This window comes from Mya arenaria, chromosome 3, assembly GCF_026914265.1.
Source record: "Mya arenaria isolate MELC-2E11 chromosome 3, ASM2691426v1".
Classification (NCBI taxonomy): domain Eukaryota; kingdom Metazoa; phylum Mollusca; class Bivalvia; order Myida; family Myidae; genus Mya; species Mya arenaria.
Window position 1 is genome coordinate 31,829,129 of NC_069124.1, and position 21,833 is coordinate 31,850,961.

General features: G+C 36.6%; 1 protein-coding gene across 1 annotated transcript in view; it reads left to right on the forward strand.

The window, feature by feature from the left end:
* Window positions 1-3,217: 3,217 nt before the first annotated feature.
* Window positions 3,218-21,833, forward strand: part of LOC128225947 (peroxidase-like) — a 29,999-nt gene continuing 11,383 nt past the window's right edge. The window contains exons 1-9 of the mRNA XM_052935841.1: window positions 3,218-3,260; window positions 4,411-4,618; window positions 5,708-5,813; window positions 8,283-8,527; window positions 10,775-10,960; window positions 15,741-15,786; window positions 15,971-16,071; window positions 16,480-16,581; window positions 21,221-21,322. Coding sequence (XP_052791801.1) covers window positions 4,435-4,618; window positions 5,708-5,813; window positions 8,283-8,527; window positions 10,775-10,960; window positions 15,741-15,786; window positions 15,971-16,071; window positions 16,480-16,581; window positions 21,221-21,322 — 1,072 coding nt within the window. The 5' untranslated portion in view covers window positions 3,218-3,260; window positions 4,411-4,434. The remainder of the gene's footprint in view (window positions 3,261-4,410; window positions 4,619-5,707; window positions 5,814-8,282; window positions 8,528-10,774; window positions 10,961-15,740; window positions 15,787-15,970; window positions 16,072-16,479; window positions 16,582-21,220; window positions 21,323-21,833) is intronic.

Sequence of the window (21,833 nt, forward strand, 5' to 3'; positions counted from 1 at the left end):
TGATCTTGAATGGTAAAAGGTTGTCCAAGTGATAACTCAACTGCATCTGACTTGTAGATGACCCCTTATGATTTAAGGGGTCATCGGGTCAAAGGTCAAGGTCACAGTGACCTTGAACGAAAAAAACTTGTCTTGTGATAACTTGACAATGCCTGCACCCATGGCCCTCAAACTTGACATTAAGGTTTCTGGTGACCAGCTAATGACTCTGGATTTTGAGTTCATAGAGTCAAAGGTCATGACGGTCATAACACACTTTATCCTCACACTTTAATGGTCATAATCTTAAAACAGCAACAAATCAGCTGTCATTTCGGTCCATGCATATTTCATTCAATTGTCCATATAATCCTGACAACATGGCTCAGGGGGGGCATAATGTTTGACAAACATCTCTTGTTTTCAATTAATTTTGCATTAATTTAACAGAAAAAGAGCTGAAGTTTATTATAAACATTGATTTATCATATATCTTCAAAAATATTAGTATAATATATCGATAAAACATCAAAAAGAGTTCGAGAACTACTCCCCTTCTGGTAATGCTCTAAATGTATGTTAGTATGTTATTATGTTATGATACCTACCATGTTCTGACATAATTTCATTGTTTTAGTTTGTGTTCACAGTGATTTTTTTTGGAATTAGTTTTCCTGCCTGTGCCTTGCAAATTTGGAAAAAAAAGTCGACTTTGGAAAAAAATACAAAATCAGGCCAAAATAGCTAATAATTATAATGGCAAATAAACATGCTTCCACTTTTTAAGGCATACCTTATGCTTTGAAAGAGTAACACTGGTCAAGATTTTGTTTATTTTTCAAGAAATTCATTGCTTTTTTATACATTAATATACTCTTAATTTATCAAATTGGGAAAATAATATAATTTTTTGAGATATAGGACAATTTTTTGTAAGGGCAAACAGCCTTTAGAAGGCTGTAAATTGCACCAAAAAAATACAGGTTCAGGAATTGGATCTAATAAAACATCAATTCAAGATTCAACTTCCCACCCTGCGGCTGAATCACTCTTGTAGCACTGGTTTCTAAGCAAAGATAACTAAATGGACATCACAATTCATGAATAGGTTTAGTAGTCATTAATTTGCATCCAAAATAAATTGATAAAGAACCCTACTATCCCTACTTTTTGCCCTCAATATCCCTTTCTTCCCCTTCTTTTTGTTAAAAAAATCTTCCTTTTATCCCTACATTTTTGTCATTGGTCACTTGAATTAATCTGTTGTCTGAAGTTAATGGAATTATACTTGTAGGTTGTTTTTTGAGCTCAAATAGACACAACTTAAAGCTGCTCTCTCACAAATTGTCTGTTTTGATACTTTTTAAAACATTTGTCCCAGAATCAGCTGATTTCGGTATCTGAGTTCCTGAAAATCAGTTAAATTAGATCTCAATTGTTTGGTAATCTGCAGAAATTTTCATTATTCTTAAAGCATTGGTAATTTTTTTAGCCATAAAACATCAATTTTCAAACAAAATATAATAAACTGAGTTCTGATTTTTTTCAGCAGCTTTTTTAACACTGGTTTCTAGACATTTATGCAAAAATTGGCTCATTCACAGACAAAAAAGAAAAATTTGTCAAAACAATAAATATTGAGTGTGCAGCTTTAAGTAGAATGTTAAGAAACTGTTCAATGATTTTTATTCTCTATTAGTCTCTGTCAGTTAGTTGCAATCGGAAGATCTAATATGATGTATTTGAAGAGTCCGTTCAATTAACAAACATTTCTTGTTTGGCACCCAATGTGGTGCCGTGGCAGCATTGTTTGGCAGCATAAACACGCACTTAGTGTTTATCATATGTATTCCTTAGCACTGGTGTTCCTCAAATTCGAGAATGAATTTCCAGTTAGTGGGGAAGTATGTCAACGTACCAATACCTATACAGGTGGTGAGGTGTGTAAGCAGTCTGGAAACTTAGTCGGTAGAGCACCTGCACTGTAAGTGAGGGGTCCCAGGTTCGAGCCTGGTCTGGCTGCACGTTTTTCTCACCCTGACAGGCTGTGACATATTTGGTTCCCAACAAGAGACCGTGGCAGCACTGTTTGGCAGCATAACATGCTCTCAGAGTTAATTATGTGTATTCCTTAGCACTGGTGTTCCTCAAATTCAAGGACGAGGTTCCAGTTTGTGGGGAAGTATGTCAACGTACCAATACCTATACAGGTGGTGAGGAGATGTGTAAGCAGTCCGGTAGCTTAGTCAGTAGAGCACCCGCCCTGTAAGCAATGGGTCCCGGGTTCGAGCCCCGGTCTGGCTGCACATTTTTCTCACCCTGTGACATAGTAAGTAAATATTATTTGTTTTGCATTATGATTAAAACATTAAGGTCAAAGTTATTATTATATGCATCGAAATGTGTTATTTGCTTTGAAGTAAATTAGTCCTATCAAGTCTACATATATGCACTGTGAACATGAGGTTATTGGAGTCATTTCTCGAGGGCTCTTCATGTATTTTAACAGGAAACAGAATATTTAATTATCACACATGTTTGAATTACTGTACCTAGAACTAGTTTATATCACTGTACAATACTTTTTATATGTATATGTATTGATTGACTATGCATAATTTTAAACAAATGCTGGATAATAATTAGTAAGCATTTACACATAAATGTGTTGCACAGCTTAATCAAGTTAATTTGATAATTGGATACAAAAAAACATCACAAAATCTCTGACCTTCTGTTGTTTTTGCTTTGCTTCAAGCCCATCTTTAACAGTATAACAAAGAAAACTATGTTGTGATAAATAAGAATAATAAGAAGTGAAGTGATTGTTATTTGAGAGAGAGAGAGAGAGAGAAACCGAGAGAGAGAGTGAGAGAGAAAGAGAAACCGAGAGAGTGAGAGAGAGAGAGAGACGGATGGAGGGAGAGAGGGAGGGAGAGAGGGAGGGTGAGAGAGAGAGAGAGAGAGAGAGAGAGAGAGGGAGGGAGGGAGGGAGCCCAATTTGCACTTACATTGGTAAAAATAATTCCAAGAAAAATCTCTTGCAATGTTATTGGTTGACGTTTACTGTAAATGTACTTCATGTCATTTCCTGCCATTTCACATAATCAGACTATGTTGAATGATAGCCGCAGGACATCTTATACAAACCACTAATTATTACTAATTAAGTACAATTATTTACAACAGTTTCCGCTTACCAATGCACAACGTCACATTCAAATTTGAAATTAAAACTTAGAAATACTATACTTGCAAGTATTGAGTAAACGGCAGTTGCAGTGAGTGGTAGTATATTTAAAAATTTTACTGACATGTTAAAGGAAATATTCACATAAATCAGCAGTTGGAAACAATAGTTTATTTAAAATAATCGTTGTATTTGATACAAAATGTATAGCACATATTGCATCATTTTTTACAAACATATGGCACGCATTAAAGTCAATAAAAAAGGGGACATATCGATGCAAAGGGTACAGAAAAGGACATAGCGCGAAGTTTATTTTAAAGCTGCACTCTCACAGATTAACTTACTGTTTTAAAAACTTTTAATTTGTCTTTGAATGAGCCAATTCTTGCATAAATATCTGTAAACCAGTGATATAAGACCACTGACAATAGATCAGATCGCTGATTTTCATATTTCCTACGAAAAATTAATGTTGAAGGTTAAAAGCGTTACTTACTGTTTAAGAAAAATGCATAAAACATCAAGTTTTGAATTTAAATATAAAAATCTGTCTTTCATCACTGGTTTTCATGCATTTTCGCATGAATTGGGTTATTTCAAGACAAAAAGTTGTTAAAAGGTTCAATCTGTCAAAGTGCAGCTTTAAAGCTGCACTCTCACAGATATACAATTTTTACAACTTTTTATTTTTTGTATTGGAATTTTTGCGTAAATATCTGCAAACCAATGATCAAAGATTGCTGACAAAAAATCAAATTGTAGATTTTCATATTTCCGTTCGAAAATTAATGTTTTATGGCTTAAACCGTTACTAACGGTTACTAACGGTTTAAGAAAAATGCATAAAACATCGATTTTTGAACTTAAATATAAAAATATGCAATCTAATTTTTGTCAGCATTCTTATATAACTGGTTTTCATGGATTTTTGCAAAAATTGGCTCGTTCCAAGACAAAAAATAAAAACAGTTGTCAAAACGTTCAATCTGTGAGAGTGCAGCTTTAATATGACAACAGAACAATATTTAAAAAGCACTCTATTTACATTTGTACATACGCTAATTTTGCTTTTGGAAGTTTGTTCAGCGAGAAATTTTTATCACATTGAGCATTGGAAAGCAGATAATTAAGCTTAAATTGTTGGCATGATGTGACTGCCATTCCCTCTTGGGCGTACACATACAATGGATGTGAAGGCAATTATTAATAATTTTTTACCAATATATATTGTAAATCAGAAACACCAAGGGACCGTTTCCATCATGAGGATTGTGTTCTTTGTCTTACTTGTCGGAGGGACCTTCGCACACCGAAATTGGCATGGGAGAGGATCAAACTCCGTAGCTCGACCCTCCGTGGCTCACCATTCTGTGAATTCAATAACAGCGCCACGGTCTGCTGCCTGCACCACTCTTCTTGAGGAGGCAAATTCACAATTCTATGCCAGTAGGAACTTTTATTTTTTCAGAATCGTACTGCTTGGCATTTGTTTTTCTAAATATCGACCTTTTTAATTAAATCCATCGGCATCTGATAGTTGAAACTTGCATAAATCAGGATGAGTTACTTATTGCTTGGTTTGTCGTTTTATAAATATTAACGACCTCTAATTAATTCCATTTATATTTTAACATGGACCAATGATACGCTTCCCTCACAGTATCATACATGCCATATTTTCTGGAGACCATTCAGGGGGATTTGTTCAGAAAGGCTGAAATTTAGGGGGATTTTGGTAGTATTCAGGTGGATTTTTTTAACAGGTTTAAGTTGGCGAAATTTCAAAGTGTTTTAAGACGCAAGTACGAAAAAAAGTATTCACATATATTTTGCTATGAAAACCTCTAACTTTTCCATTATACAGAATTATTTGATGTCATGATTTATCATATTCTTATGATACACTGTCATGTCATACTGTACTACTGTAAATTAAATTTACCTTCGTCCAAAGTCTTTTAAAAAAATCTGCTTAATACTATCAGCTATGATGACGTTCAGACACTAAGATAAAGAAATTATTAATTTCTTCCTTTTCCAAAATAGTAATATTTCTTTGCCTTTGATCATTACTTCAAATTAATTGATCACTTGTTGTTAAGGTTTCCTTTTGGCATTTATCAAACTTTTTTTTTTAACAGTAATTTCACCCTTGAGGAGTTGTTTCTTTCAGTTTCTCTCACATACTGTGGTTTCACTTTGTCATTATTGCCTTATGTAAAATCTCTAAAAAAAAATAAAAAATCTTTTTTTTTTTTTTACTTCCGGGTGATTTTTACCTCCCGCCGGGAGACCGGGGGATGGATCGAATTTCCGGGGGATTTTTTTCCCCGCCGGGGGATATGGCATGTATGCAGTATTAGGCTCATCAGCATTTAAATGAATAGAATGTTTTCAGGATATTCATACATACTTATTATACCTTTTCATTTTCAGCAGAAATTATAAAACAAACTGTTAATATATACCAGAATATTTTTCGATCATGACATTTTAAATGATTCAGTTAATAATTATGTTTTTTGCAAATTTCAGATGAATTTACGAAATTGTCCAGCACGGAAGTGTACTATTTGGTTCTTGGGCTTGCTCCTACTGATAAATGTCAGTTTCTTCGCAGATTCCTGGTGCGGAGAAGGGCGTAAGTTATTTCTTATTGTTTATTCATTCTATCTTTTTAAAATAGTTGTGCTGGATGTCTCATTAAAGAAATAGTATTTAACATGTTGGATGAAACAACAACGGGTTCCAAGTAAAAATTAAGTTCGATGTCACTGCTTGAGTTCAGTCAATTTAAATTTTTCTTGGATTTGGATTTGTACGCAATTCCATTTCAAATATAAATTCATGTACGGACAGTTTTAGCCATCTGCCTGGATTAATTCAAGGGAACAATTGCAAAAATTAAAAAGAAATCTGGTATTTTTGTAATTCCTCTATACACCGATATTCTGAACACCATTTTTCTGAAAGTATTCCTATTTCGAAGTTATTTTTCATTCCCGATATTTCATTTTTGTTTTACTAAAGTTTTAATCGCTTATCCGAAATAATCGCTATTCCCAAGTAAAAAGTATGGTCCCGATTTTGTTCACACCTAATTGTCAATCCTTATTTGGAACACAATCATCTCATAGTTTTTCACACACTACTGCAAAGCACTCGGGCATCTGCTTGAGGTGATAATAAAGCACTATTAGCGCTTGTTAAAGAATGACATTGAGCATGTGTATGTTGCAAACATCAATGTCAGAAAATAAGCGATTCATTTGGGTGATGTAGTGTGTATATTGCTGGTCTACCCAATCATTCGAAAATATCTTATTTCATTACCACATTGCTCACTCGACTCACTACCGAACAACCAGGAGAAGGGCTCGGTAACCATGGCTAAAACGAAAGGAACATATAAAGTCACTATTTCTCCCTGGAGGTATTGTAATCATGTAACAAACAATGCAATATTCACTTCTAAATACTTAACGTTATCCATTATTTGTGAACGCTGTCATTTTTAAAAATTGTTAATCCTAGAGATCGCTATTTCAATATATTTTATCTGGGTCCCGAAGATTTCGGATAAATGATGTTTAAATGTATTTTCTCTTAAATAACTAGACTTGTAAGTTTAATGTTTATCAAAACATCAGAAATGTATATTTAATTCAGAACCAAACATCTTAACTTACACAGAATTGTTATTCTCATCTTGCACTTTTGCCTCAACTATCTTACATCACTTCCAGTGCTTTGATTTTTAAATAAAGAAAGTAATTATAACATAAAAAAGAATTATTTGTGCAAGGCGTTAAAATTATAACTTCATTGTTTATGCTATTTTGACCGACCCTTTATTTTCCTCCCGGCCTTCCACTTTTTTTGCCGTAGTGTGATTTTTTTATTGAAATTTATAACTAAAATTTTCTACAGTTGTGATTATATCCTCAGGAGCATAGCCAGCGCTCTGTTCATGTGGATTCTTAATTGTGCTGGGGGTGGGGGTTCGGGGCCATTCCCCCTCAAAGCCATGGTGCTATCTGGTGCATTCTGAGGTGCATTATTTAGTACCGGAAAATGAACAGTTTTAGGATCATGTAGTCAAGTACGCATACTTCAACTAAGGCTGATATATTTTTGTCAGAATCATGTTGATTCAATTAATTAATTGCAGCCACATACTCGTGTATAAGCAGCTACACGCCTAACCCTGATATAGGGCTGTTTGGTACAGAATCCCTGTTTTGAAAAAAAGATATGCCTACTTTTTTCTTTTGGAGATGTTAGTGGAAACAAATAACTTTATGTTTTGACCTATTCAAAGGTACATGTAAAATGAAATGATAAAAATGTGACACATTTCTCAAAGGTTTTGTGGCTCATAGAAATCCAGCTCATACACATTTTAGTGTTTGCCCTACATTGTCAGCCAATCAGGGGCGCTAGATTTTTAGAATCGTTACTTAAACTCTAAGCACTGCTTTTATTATCAATTGTAGTTACTTCTCTCTGATTAGTATACAGTACCTCACTTTTGAAATAGAAATAATCTGTCAAAGTAATTAGTATGATGATAAAAAATGTATGTTTCAGTACAGAATGTTTTTGTAAATAAAAACCTTATGCTCTAAAATAAATTTTTAAACTGTCGTCAAAATAATTATTTGCCTAGTGAGACATGCGATGTTGATAGCTGATTTTCAGTCAGTAATAAATGTGCGTTAAGGGAAGTACCTAGCTTGAATCGTCAAACGAATGATTAAAAAAATGCTGTTCAGTTTTTCTTATATAACATGAATTAGTTATAAACCAATACCATTGTTGAAAAACTATTTTGTCAGATATTTGTCAGGTGCTAATCCATTTTGCTGACCCACTAAGCAAAACAGTAACAAAATATTATTGTATGTCGAAAATAAGCGTATTTTTTATCACTTTTGATCACATAAAATTATATTTTAACTCATGAAAATGATTAATTTTCTATGAACACTCGTAAAAAACAATTTGACCATGACTGATTTTTTTTCTATGATCACTATTGAAATAATATACGATCTTACACTGAAATGAACAATAATCCTCTATTTATCACATACATATATGATTTCAGTACACGCTGTATGATTCATTGTCGCGGTAGCTCCTTTGAGAAGTCAATGCCAAAATCATTCCAATCAGATCCATCCAGAAATGGTTGTCCTATGAGCCGCCAGCAGGGTAGTACAAGCACCAGAAGATGTAGCACCACTTCCATTTATCGCACATTTGACGGCAGCTGTAATAATCTGCAAAATCCAACATGGGGCATGGCTAAAACCGTTCGAGGAAGATTGTTGCCAAGTAATTATGCAAACGGTAAAAGCCTTCATTATGATTCATTTTGGTTGGGTATAAAAGATTGGCCGGACCGGACTAATTCTGGATCCACAGAAATCTCTGTATCGATCCGGAAAAGAAAGTCGGGTATAAAAGACTGGCCAATCTGGAAGGTGTATAAAAATATGATCACTATATTTACTCACTTTCAATAGATAATTTTCTTTCCTGCTTTACATGCGAAAAATAACATTTTTTATTTTTTTTTAAACGACCCTTTACTTAAGAAAAAAAAGGAATCTGACCCAAAAATAAGCTAGTTCTGTCATAGCTCCATTACATATGCAAAGTTATTTCTACCCTTACCATGCGGGGTCTGAATATATTCGGATCTAGTTTTGGGGTAACCCTTAGATCCATGCTAAGTCTGGATATTTTCGGACCAGGATATTTACCAGGGGTGGTGGTGTTAGTAGTTTATACTCAGGGTCCCGGTGTGAGCACATTGAAGGGTCCCAAAGTGACAGTTCAACCACCGCACACCTATCCTGAGCAGACCATCAGGCGGTTACCCAGTACTAGGTGCCTTCACCTCTGCAAGGAACTGACAACTGAACCCGGGTTGTCCGATCCACAGTCCAACGCTCTACCGATTGAGCTAACTGGGCGGACATTTACCAGGGGATGTTCACCAAATCCATTTAACTTCAGTTCTTGCAGCACAACCCATATAACAAATGTTGTCCAAAATAATAAACAATAACAGTTTTCATTTAGTTGCATTCAATTACAATGTGAATCTTCATTATTCCCAAAAATACTTCAATTGCATAGATTTTATTGATGAACTTAAAGTTTTTTTATGAAAAAAATAGCATTTGCAAAATAAAAGAATCAGTTTTAAGACAAGAATGTGTCTCCATGGTAACCGTGGAATCAGTTTCAATTACTGACAGCTTAAGTAAATCTTTAACATTTCACTGTCTTAAAATTTGAATGCTGTAGAACAAGTTTATATAAATTGCATTCTTTTAAAGTAAATGGGTCATATATTAAACATTCACTCAAAACAACTCAGCAGTGAGCACTGCACAAAGAACTTCACAATTCTTTAGATCTTGCGGTCAAGGATAACCGTGAAAGGGCAAGCACTTATATTCAATGGGCTTGTTTTTTTGCTGAAGGGAAGCACTTGGAAGAAACAGGGTTGGGATACAAGGAAGTCCGGGTGCAATACCCTAGCTCTTTTTCGAAGAGACCCCTTGGTTCTTTAATGTGCTCAGTGTAAAGCACTGATACACGGGGTACAACTTTCCTGGGTTAAACCAGTACTGAGTACACTTATTTTCCAAGCACTACCCTTTAAAGGCCAAGCACAAGGCAAGGGAGCTACTTGTACCAATTTTTAACGTCTTTTGGTATGGCGCGGCCAGGGATCAAACCCACGACCTCCCGCTCCGAAGGCGGATGCCTTAACCACTAGGCCACAGAGACATTGCAGCATGGTAAGGGTTAATATGTAACCTTACCATATTCATGTAGAAACTACTTAATAAATCATAACCGACTTTGTGAAGCCCCGCCCAATTTGAATCAGCTTTGAAATTAAGCCATGCTCCTGTCAAAAGACCTGTCAATCAGTGCAAGATATTATCACATCTTTTAAATCGGTGTTGGCACTGAAATTGCCCTGTTGCATATGCACACAAGGCGTGGCTATATGCACATGCGCATTTATAGGAATTTCTTTATATAGAAGGGTCGTATTCAGCAATAAAAAATGATTCTTCACAAATATGAAACTAAACATTTTAAAAATCTAGCTCCCCTGATTGGCTGAATACATAGGGCAGACATTAAAATAATGTAAAACATTGATGACTGGTGACTTTAAACATATGTTAGTTTTCGCTGAGTACATTTGCAAATGGTAATTGAACTTGAATTTCTTTTATTGAATTTGTGCGGTCATTATTATGAAATTTAGTTGTTTTGATTTTGTTTACGCACAACTTTTAGTCCATGAGGTATTCTATATGCCTCGCCCGTTACTTTGATTAAGTAACAAAAAATAGTTCCATTTCAAGATATTCTAATTTTCTGCGATCCCCATGTAAATTAAATGAAAACAAATTCTCAGAGTGATTTGCCTTAACATAATATGATCATTACTATTAAAATTAAGAGGTTATGTACCTTAACAGAACAACAGCAATACAGGAGAAGTACAGGAAACACTCTAACTAGAAAGCATATTTGATGAAGAACAATTTTCCATTTCTCTAGGCACGGGCGCCCCACGGATGTCGGGCTGTGGTGGCCAGGAGTTGCCAGACCCACGGGCGATCAGCCTGGCTGTCCACCGACCTATGGCGGATCAGGAAAACAAAACAAACAATTTCTTCTCCTTCCTGAACCTGGTGATCGGTGCCTACCTCGTCGCGGATATCACACATCTAAAACCTTATCTCGGTTAGTAGAACAACAACTGTGTAGTTTATCCTTAAGTCAAGTGGACATTGATTTGTCGTAGGTTTATAGAACGATTTTTGTATGTTTTATCCGGAAGTCAAGCAGACATGAAATTTTCTCCCACCTCAGATAAGAAGATCCAAAAATTTGGTCATGCTGGAAATTTGGAAATGCCCATGGGCAAAGATTATAACAAGTACCTGTATGGAACTTCTTTTTTATTGTTACCGCAAAATTACCTCCCATGCTGAAGACCATCGTCTGTAACATCATGGAAACATTGTCTTGTGGCAATATTTAAAATCCAAATCAATTATTTCTTGCTTCAAATGACACTAAAAAGTTTTCACGCTGGATTCAAGAAATAATGCTGCACTATCCTCAGAAATGTTTATAGAATGATTTGACTTTTAACATAATCTGAATCACTGCGCGCATATCCATGGCAACCACGAATTATCACATATGTGTATGCACATTATTTCACTATTTTTTGTTTAAATGAGGTGGGTGAAAAAGCATCTACCATATCCGCTCGTAAAAGATAGGTCCATCCCAACCCTTGCGCAGGATGTTCTGCGGAAACTCGGTAAACCTCGTTTCCCCAAAACACCCTACGCTTGGGTCCATTGTATATGATGTATCCGAGGTCAAAAGTAAAGATTTGTAGTGCAACCCCTGAATCCAAGTGGCTGGGTTTGTAGAATGACCCTCGCATGTTTAATCCTGGAGTTAGACAGTTATGGGTTTATCTATGTTTGTAAAACTTCCATATAATTTATATGTAGGCTTATTCCTTATATCAAGCTGACGAAGCTTTTTCAATGTTTGTAGAAGAACCAAATGTACGTCTTAGTCCAGGGTAATAGAACAAACAGAAATATGCATGTTTTATCCTGAAGTCAAGAAAAAAACCCAAAGATTTATGTAAGATTTCTCAGAAGGCATGCTTCATGAACCTGGTGATCGGTGCCAGTACCTCGTCACGGATATCGCACAACAAAGACCTTATCTCGGTTCATAGAACAACCACTGTATAGTTTATCTTATAAGTCAAGCAGTCATGGGCTTGTCTAGGTTTATAGAATGATCCTTGCATGTTTTATCCTTAAGTCAAGCAGTAGTGGCATGATCTAGGTTATACGACAATTGTATGGAGAATCCGAAGTCAAGATAAATGGTTTGTTGAGCGACCCCTGAGATGAAGTGGCTTGGTTTGTAGAACGACCCTCGTATGTTTGGCAGATTGTTTTATCTGAGCTTGTACTGACAGACAGACAGACAGTAGACAGCCCTTTAATGGGTAATTACTTTTAAAAACTATGCCTGGAGGAAACCCACTTGTCCGACTTGGTGACCAGAAACCAAACTCACATGCACCCAGGCCGGGAATCGAACCCGGGTCGCCTTGGCGAAAAGCGAGTGCACTAACCACTGCGCTTACCAGACAATGTTATTATGTTGACTAGGGTAATAAGCTGATATCTTTAAAGGGATACGCATATGTTTTTGAACCAAAAAATAGTTTCTCTATAATATCAAAATTCCAGGAAAAAAACAACATAAAAAGTATTCATTATTTTCGGGTGCGATTAAGCCACACCAGTAAAGTCAAGTGAAAAGGAAAAAAGAAACCTAATTACCACTCGACCACAAGGACTTATATAAAAGTGATGGATATTTTGACATTTTGACAATACATTGATAACATCAGGTGATAATGTCATCGACCAATCACACAACAACAAATCGCTGAAAGCTGTTTTAAACAGTAATGAAAAATGTGGTCTTCAAAGACAATATTTCAGCAAATATCTACATTTGCATAAGGGTTCAAGCTTTTGGTATCTTATAGTTTAAATGCTCCACACTTTATTTTGTCATACAAAAATCAAATTCATTTTACAAAAACAAGAGCGACTCCCTTTTAAATTAAATAGTCTGTATGTTAAGTAAAACATGGTACCTTCAAAGCATATCTGAATATCTGTAAATACTTTAAAACTGACATCAATGTACATCATTATATGGGCCGCGTCATGCGATTTTAAGCTTTTGAACATAATTATTACAAAATAAATAATAATTAATAAAAAATGCCAAAAATAATGATATATTTCTATGTAAATCAATTTCTTCCAGACTTCTTTCTTTTAAAGGTTTGTCATTGGTGCATTATTTTCTCCACGATTTATGACAATTGGTTTACCCAAGTTTCCATAGCAACCATAGATTTCATCCCGACATATTTTGACTGCATTAATAGTCTGTGTAAAATGGCCAAATGAATTAAGAATACAAAACTGATTCATTATTAGCTCACCAGAGCACGAAGTGCTCAAGGTGAGCTATTGTGATCGGTCTTTGTCCGGCGTCAGTCCGTCAGTCCGTCCGTCAGTCAGTCAGTCAGTCCTTCAGTCCGTCAGTCAGTCAGTCAGTCAGTCAGTCAGTCAGTCAGTCCGTCCTTCAACAATTTCTTAAAAAACTTCTTCTCTGAAACTACTAGGCCAAATTCAATGAAACTTCACAGGAAGCTTCCTTGGGTGACCATCTACAAAATTACAACAAGGGGTCACGATTGATCAACAACAACAACAACAAAATGGCCGACTTCCTGTTTTGCTTTAAAAAACATCTCCTCTGAAACTACTTGTCCAAATTCAATGAAACTTTTCAGGAAGCTTCCTTGGGTGACCCTCTACAAAAATACAACAAGGAGTCACGATTGATCAACAACAACAACAACAACAAAATGGCTGACTTCCTGTTTTGCTTTAAAAAACATCTCCTCTGAAACTACCTCTCCAAATTCAATGAAACTTTACAGGAAAATTCCTTGGGTGACCCTCTACCAAAATACACCAAAGGTCATGATTGATCAACAACAACAACAACAACAACAACAACAAAATTGCCAAAATGTTAAAATCTGATAGTGATGTAAAGTTTACACTTGAAGCAAGGGCAGCAAGTCTTGCTATATGGTCACCCTTTTTGTTGGAGATTCCACTACTTTCTATTTTAGTAACAAGGGAATAGATTTTAAATTTTATTAAGTCTTCAACATAGTCACTTAAAGGTAATTATTGTTCTTTTTTTAGGTTCATAGATTCAAATAATTATTTACACTTTATTCTTACGAAGAAATTTCATTTTTACTTAATGATAAATTTAATAATCACACTTTTCCATTGATGTTCATGTATATTATTCTTAGCTACAATCTAATCTTCTGTGTGGATAGTGAATAAACCTTGATGTATTTAAAGAAAATTTTGAATTTGAACATGTGAAGGAAGGTGATGTTGACCTGAATGGAAGAAGCAATGATAATAGTGGAGGGTGCTGAATGTGGTCTGATATTTGAATTTTAGAGCTTAAAGCTGCACTCTCACAGATTGCACGTTTTGACAACTTTTTATATTTTTTTGTCTTGGAACGAGCTATTTTTGCGGAAATTCATGGACACCAGTCATAAAAGACTGCTGACAAAAAATTAGATTGCAGATTTACAAATTTAAGTTCAAAAATTGAGGTTTTATGCATTTTTCTTTAACCGTTAGTAACGTTTTAAGCCATAAAACATTAATTTTCAAACAGAAATATGAACATCTGCGATCTGATCTTTTGTCAGCAATCTTTTATCATTGGTTAGCAAATATTTACGCCAAAATTTGCTCTTTCCAAGACACAAAATAAAAAAGGTTTTAAAAGGGTAGTTCTGTGAGACTGCAGCTTTAAGGCAGTTTATTGATTTTATTGGATGGTGCACTTTTTGTTGTTTGTGTATCTATACTAAAATATATTTCAGTGTGCAAGCAATTTAACATAATTTTGTCAGTGTGCAAGCAATTGAACGAAGTCCTATGTGTGTGTGTGCAGGCAATTGAACAAAGTCCTGTCAGTGTGCAGGTATCTGTACCAAGTGCTGTCAGTGTTCAGGCAACTGAACAAAGTCCTGTCAGTGTGCAGTCAATCATCAATTCCTGTCAGTGTGGAGGCAACTGAACGAAATCCTGTCAGTGTGCAGTCAATCACCAAGTCCTGTCAGTGTGCAGGAAACTGTGACAAGTCCTGTCAGTGTGCAGGCAACTGTGACAAGTCCTGTCAGTGTGCAGGCAACTGTGACAAGTCCTGTCAGTGCTTATCCAGGCAACCTGTTTGATCAGTATGTTTTTCAATATTTTTTGAGAACAAATATCAATTTATATTGATTACAAAGGTTAAACTCTTTTACTCAGGTGAGCGATTTAGGGCCATTATGGCCCTCTTGTTTTTATCTTAATTTATGTTCCTTAAAGATTTTGTGATAAGAAAATAATTTAATTATAAGCTAGATGTTATATTGATACATTAATTTTGCACGTCATTTGAATCATGGGCTTTCGTAACAACGTCATGTGAATGACGTCAAATTTAGTATTCAAAATGCGCAATACATGGTCTCACTTGTAAACACGTATCTTACGCAATTTAAGTGATATCATCATGAATTTTTCAAAATTTATTTCTGAAATATCATTTCATTCAAATACCTTAAAACATTGTAATACCAAATATATGTCCGAAGGCCCAAAATCGCGCGAAGCGGCTCATAAATAACTTAATATGTTTCTCACTTTATTAACTAAACACTATAAGTACAACCCTAACCAATATTCAATGCTTAATATGTAGTTCATGACTTTAATAATAAGTATAATAAAAAGCAAACACATAAGTGATAAATATAAAATCACCATGATAAAAATGTATAATATTTATGGTTCTTCATTTTCAGACAAAGATGGTGAACCACCTCACTGCTGCAATGGTATATGCAAACAGTAAGTTTTATTATTTATTTATTTTTCTTAAATGCTAGCTCTCGTTTGATTGATACTGTATCATGAAAAAATGGAAAGATGTCCACTTCAAGTTTTGAACTGACGCGTAATAAAAGATAAACTACAGTATTTTAAGCCCATAAATTATCCACGAAAAACAACACCAGTGTTTTCTATGCTCCAGCCCCGAGTGTTTCCCCATTGTTCAAAAAAATGGCGAGCCGTTCCCTACAACTAGTGGATGCATGAACTTCGTGAGATCTGTGGCGAAAGACAACTGCAATGGTAATTTTGTTTTTACCTGAAAATCTGTCAAGGAACAGTTTCAATTTAGTCTTTGAGTAATTGTCTGTTGAAGTTGCAATAATTAATCAAAGCCACTGGTAGAATCTGCTGTAAATGTAGGTACTCACATCGTCATCTGTTAATGTATATACTGGTAGAATGAGCTGTAAATGTAGACAAGCGTGAGAATATCTGAAGAAAATACCATTTGTATAATCAACGGTGGAAATCATAGAAATTTTGGTGTTCGCATCAATGTTTGGTCAAGTAGCATTTTGTGAGGTTATTACTATTATAGAAGTAATACTTATATTATAGATAAATATCCCAGCTGTTAAAATATTCAAACCATAACATTCATATACGTAGGATGTACACTTTATATTAGCAATTTAATGTCATTAAAAGGAACCCGTTCCCCAGTGAACTTCCAGACCTCATTCATCGACTTGTCGCACTTGTATGGGATCAGCGAGCAAGAAAACAGGAGGATAAGGACGTTTACGGGAGGTAGGTGGATGAATGACGGGGACCTGTTTGAATAAGGCTTTTAATCTTCAAAAGGGGCACAATATAGGTTCGTGGTGCATTTTTTTTAAACTCCTGCTTCTTGAGTGAAGGCAGGATATTCCTGATTCTTGAGTGCAGGCAGGATACTTCTGTTTCTTGAGTGCAGGTGGGATATTCCTGATTCTTGAGTGCAGGCAGGATACTTCTGGTTCTTGAGTGCAGGCAGGGACACCTGGTTCTTGAGTGCAGGCAGGATATTCCTGATTCTTGAGTGCAGGCAGGATACTCCTGATTCTTGAGTGCAGGCAGGATACTCCTGTTTCTTGAGTGCAGGCAGGATACTCCTGGTTCTTTAGTGCAGGCAGGATACTCTTGGTTCTGAGTGCAGTCAGGATACTCCTGGTTCTTGAGTGCAGGCAGGATACGCCTGTTTCTTGAGTGCAGGTGGGTTTTTCCTGATTCTTGAGTGCAGGCAGGATACTTCTGGTTCTTGAGTGCAGGCAGGGACTCCTGGTTCTTGAGTGCAGACAGGATACTTCTGGTTCTTGAGTGCAGGCAGGATACTTCTGGTTCTTGAGTGCAGGCAGGGACTCCTGGTTCTTGAGTGCAGGCAGGATATTCCTGATTCTTGAGTGCAGGCAGGATACTCCTGTTTCTTAAGTGCAGACAGGATACTCTTGTTTCTTGAGTGCAGGCAGGATATTCCTGATTCTTGAGTGTAGGCAGGATAGTCCTGTTTCTTCAGTGCAGGTGGGATATTCCTGATTCTTGAGTGCAGGCAGGATATTTCTGGTGCTTGAGTGCAGGCAGGATACTCCTGATCCTTGAGTGCAGGAGGGATTCTCCTTGTTCGAGTGCAGGCAGGATACTCCTGGTTCTTAAGTGCAGGAGGGGTACGCAGGTGGGATACTTCTGGTTCATGAGAGCCAGATGAGATACCCCTGGTTTATGAGAGGCAGATGAGATACCCTTGGTTTATGAGAGGCAGATGAGATACCCTTGGTTTATGAGAGCCAGATGATATACCCTTGGTTTATGAGAGCCAGATGAGATACCCTTGGTTTATGAGAGGCAGATGAGATACCCTTGGTTTATGAGAGGCAGATGAGATACCCTTGGTTTATGAGAGTCAGATGATATACCCTTGGTTTATGAGAGCCAGATGAGATACCCTTGGTTTATGAGAGTCAGATTAGATACCCTGGTTTATGAGAGGCAGATGAGATACCCTTGGTTTATGAGAGCCAGATGATATACCCTTGGTTTATGAGAGCCAGATGATATACCCTTGGTTTATGAGAGCCAGATGATATACCCTTGGTTTATGAGAGCCAGATGAGATACCCTTGGTTTATGAGAGTCAGATGAGATACCCTTGGTTTATGAGAGCCAGATGAGATACCCTTGGTTTATGAGAGTCAGATGAGATACCCTTGGTTTATGAGAGCCAGATGAGATACCCCTGGTTTATGAGAGCCAGATGAGATACCCTGGTTTATGAGAGGCAGATGAGATACCCTTGGTTTATGAGAGTCAGATGAGATACCCTTGGTTTATGAGAGCCAGATGATATACCCTTGGTTAATGAGAGCCAGATGAGATACCCTTGATTTATGAGAGGCAGATGAGATACCCTTGGTTTATGAGAGGCAGATGAGATACCCTTGGTTTATGAGAGTCAGATGAGATACCCTTGGTTTATGAGAGCCAGATGAGATACCCCTGGTTTATGAGAGCCAGATGAGATACCCTGGTTTATGAGAGGCAGATGAGATACCCTTGGTTTATGAGAGCCAGATGATATACCCTTGGTTTATGAGAGCCAGATGATATACCCCTGGTTTATGAGAGCCAGATGAGATACCCTGGTTTATGAGAGGCAGATGAGATACCCTTGGTTTATGAGAGTCAGATGATATACCCTTGGTTTATGAGAGGCAGATTAGATACCCTTGGTTTATGAGAGTCAGATTAGATACCCCTGGTTTATGAGAGCCAGATGAGATACCCTGGTTTATGAGAGGCAGATGAGATACCCTTGGTTTATGAGAGTCAGATGATATAACCTTGGTTTATGAGAGCCAGATGAGATACCCTTGGTTTATGAGAGTCAGATAAGATACCCTGGTTTATGAGAGTCAGATTAGATACACCTGGTTTATGAGAGTCGGTTGAGATACCCCTGGTTTATGAGAGCCAGATGAGATACCCCTGGTTTATGAGAGCCAGATGAGTTACCCCTGGTTTATGAGAGCCAGATGAGTTACCCCTGGTTTATGAGAGCCAGATGAGATACCCTTGGTTTATGAGAGCCAGATGAGTTACCCCTGGTTTATGAGAGCCAGATGAGATACCCTTGGTTAATGAGAGTCAGATGAGATACCCTTGGTTTATGAGAGCCAGATGAGTTACCCTTGGTTTATGAGAGCCAGATGAGATACCCTGGTTTATGAGAGGCAGATGAGATACCCTTGATTTATGAGAGTCAGATTAGATACCCCTGGTTTATGAGAGTCAGATGAGTTACCCTTGGTTTATGAGAGCCAGATGAGATACCCTTGGTTTATGAGAGTCAGATGAGATACCCTTGGTTTATGAGAGTCAGATTAGATACCCTTGGTTTATGAGAGTCAGAATAGATACCCTTGGTTTATGAGAGCCAGATGAGTTACCCTTGGTTTATGAGAGCCTGATGAGATACCCTTGGTTTATGAGAGTCAGATTTGATACCCCTGGTTTATGAGAGTCAGATGAGATACCCTTGGTTTATGAGAGCCAGATGAGATACCCTTGGTTTATGAGAGTCAGATGAGATACCCTTGGTTTATGAGAGCCAGATGATATACCCTTGGTTTATGAGAGCCAGATGATATACCCTTGGTTTATGAGAGTCAGATGAGATACCCTTGGTTTATGAGAGCCAGATGATATACCCTTGGTTTATGAGAGCCAGATGATATACCCTTGGTTTATGAGAGCCAGATGAGATACCCTTGGTTTATGAGAGACAGATGAGATACCCTTGGTTTATGAGAGCCAGATGATATACCCTTGGTTTATGAGAGTCAGATGAGATACCCTTGGTTTATGAGAGTCAGATGATATACCCCTGGTTTATGAGAGTCAGATGAGATACCCTTGGTTTATGAGAGTCAGATGAGATACCCTTGGTTTATGAGAGTCAGATGAGATACCCTTGGTTTATGAGAGCCAGATGATATACCCTTGGTTTATGAGAGCCAGATGATATACCCTTGGTTTATGAGAGTCAGATGAGATACCCTTGGTTTATGAGAGCCAGATGATATACCCCTGGTTTATGAGAGCCAGATGATATACCCTTGGTTTATGAGAGCCAGATGAGATACCCTTGGTTTATGAGAGGCAGATGATATACCCTTGGTTTATGAGAGCCAGATGAGATACCCTTGGTTTATGAGAGTCAGATTAGATACCCCTGGTTTATGAGAGTCAGATGAGTTACCCTTGGTTTATGAGAGCCAGATGAGATACCCTTGGTTTATGAGAGTCAGATGAGTTACCCTTGGTTTATGAGAGCCAGATGATATACCCTTGGTTTATGAGAGCCAGATGAGATACCCTTGGTTTATGAGAGCCAGATGAGATACCCTTGGTTTATGAGAGCCAGATGAGATACCCTTGGTTTATGAGAGCCAGATGAGATACCCTTGGTTTATGAGAGTCAGATGATATACCCTTGGTTTATGAGAGCCAGATGATATACCCTTGGTTTATGAGAGCCAGATGAGATACCCTTGATTCACGATAGCCAGATGGGATACCATTGAATTATAACAGGCAGGATTGGGATCTCTACCATTAGAAAATTAAAATATTAAAAATAGTATCCTTTGGCAGCACAAAAGACAATAAAGGTTTGAAAACAACAGTTCCAGTTTCATTTTAACTATTTATTGCCTATAATGATATGTTTTACGCCATCAACATCCGCTTTTTAAATATCACCTTGAAGACATACAGCACTGAAACTGGCTTTTCTCTATATCTAAACAGTATACACAGAGTGTTCATTGTTAGATGCACAAGTTCTATGATCATATTTGAGCTACATATGTGCTGATATTTCTGATTACACATACTGACTAGGAAATAATTTGGAAAAAAACAATAAGAAAGTTTGTAAACCTAGTTTTTTGTAAAAAGATTGTGGTTTGTCTTTAAGCGAAATTTGATCCTTAGGAATGAAAAAAAGCATAGAGAACATGAACTTAAGAGGCTCTATTCATAAGGTTTTATAGTGAAAAATTTTACTTAGTAAAAATTTATGTTAATTTTTAATATAGTTGTGTAATTTGTGGCATTTCATACAAAAAACATTTAGTTGAAACTTTGTCAAAATTGCTTTTCAATGAAGTGGGTGACAACTTTACAGTGTCTACATATATGTAAACTTAAACGTAAACATATTTCACTGGTATTTTTCTTCACACCGACAATCTATCATCCCACATGTCTGACTACTTGCCGAAAGCATTTTTTTATGTAACTTCATGTTCAATATGAACTTTAATTTATATCTTATTTACTTGTACTTACGCCAGTTAGTGTGCATATTTGTATATATATTTTTTTTAATTCAATGTATGGTGAATTTCAGGAAAACTGATACTTCGCAATGGGCTACTACCTCCGAACCTGGAAGAAACCACATGCAAATTGATGGGATCATTTGATAGAGACACCAACTATTGTCCATTTGGTATAAGACCTTTTTCTGTCAAAGTATGTTTTTGACCAGACACCAACTATTGTCCATTTGGTATAAGACCTTTTTCTGTCAAAGTATGTTTTTGACCAGGGTTGTTTTCAACCCTGTTCAGTGTAGCCACAAACTCGACACTCACAACACAAAATGCCTATTAATAGTAACAAGTGTCGTCTGCCTCTTTACCACCAAAAATATAGTTTGAGAAAGTGCGGACTATATAAATTGCAAGCTATGTTTCCAATAACCGAGCTAGATTTGACGAAGCAAGAAGCAATTAAAACGCAATATCTATTTTAATCATTAAATTTGTTGAACTTAAATAAAGATAATATTAAAGTAGTATCCCTGCGCCCAAAAATGAATGAACATCGAAACGTTAACAAAGAATTACTATCCACTCAAAGCGCATCATTCCATCATGTGACACAATGATATCATTGATCTCAATGATCACACAGTTTCCCCGCTTAAAACATCACGTGATAGCCCACGTGGGAATAAC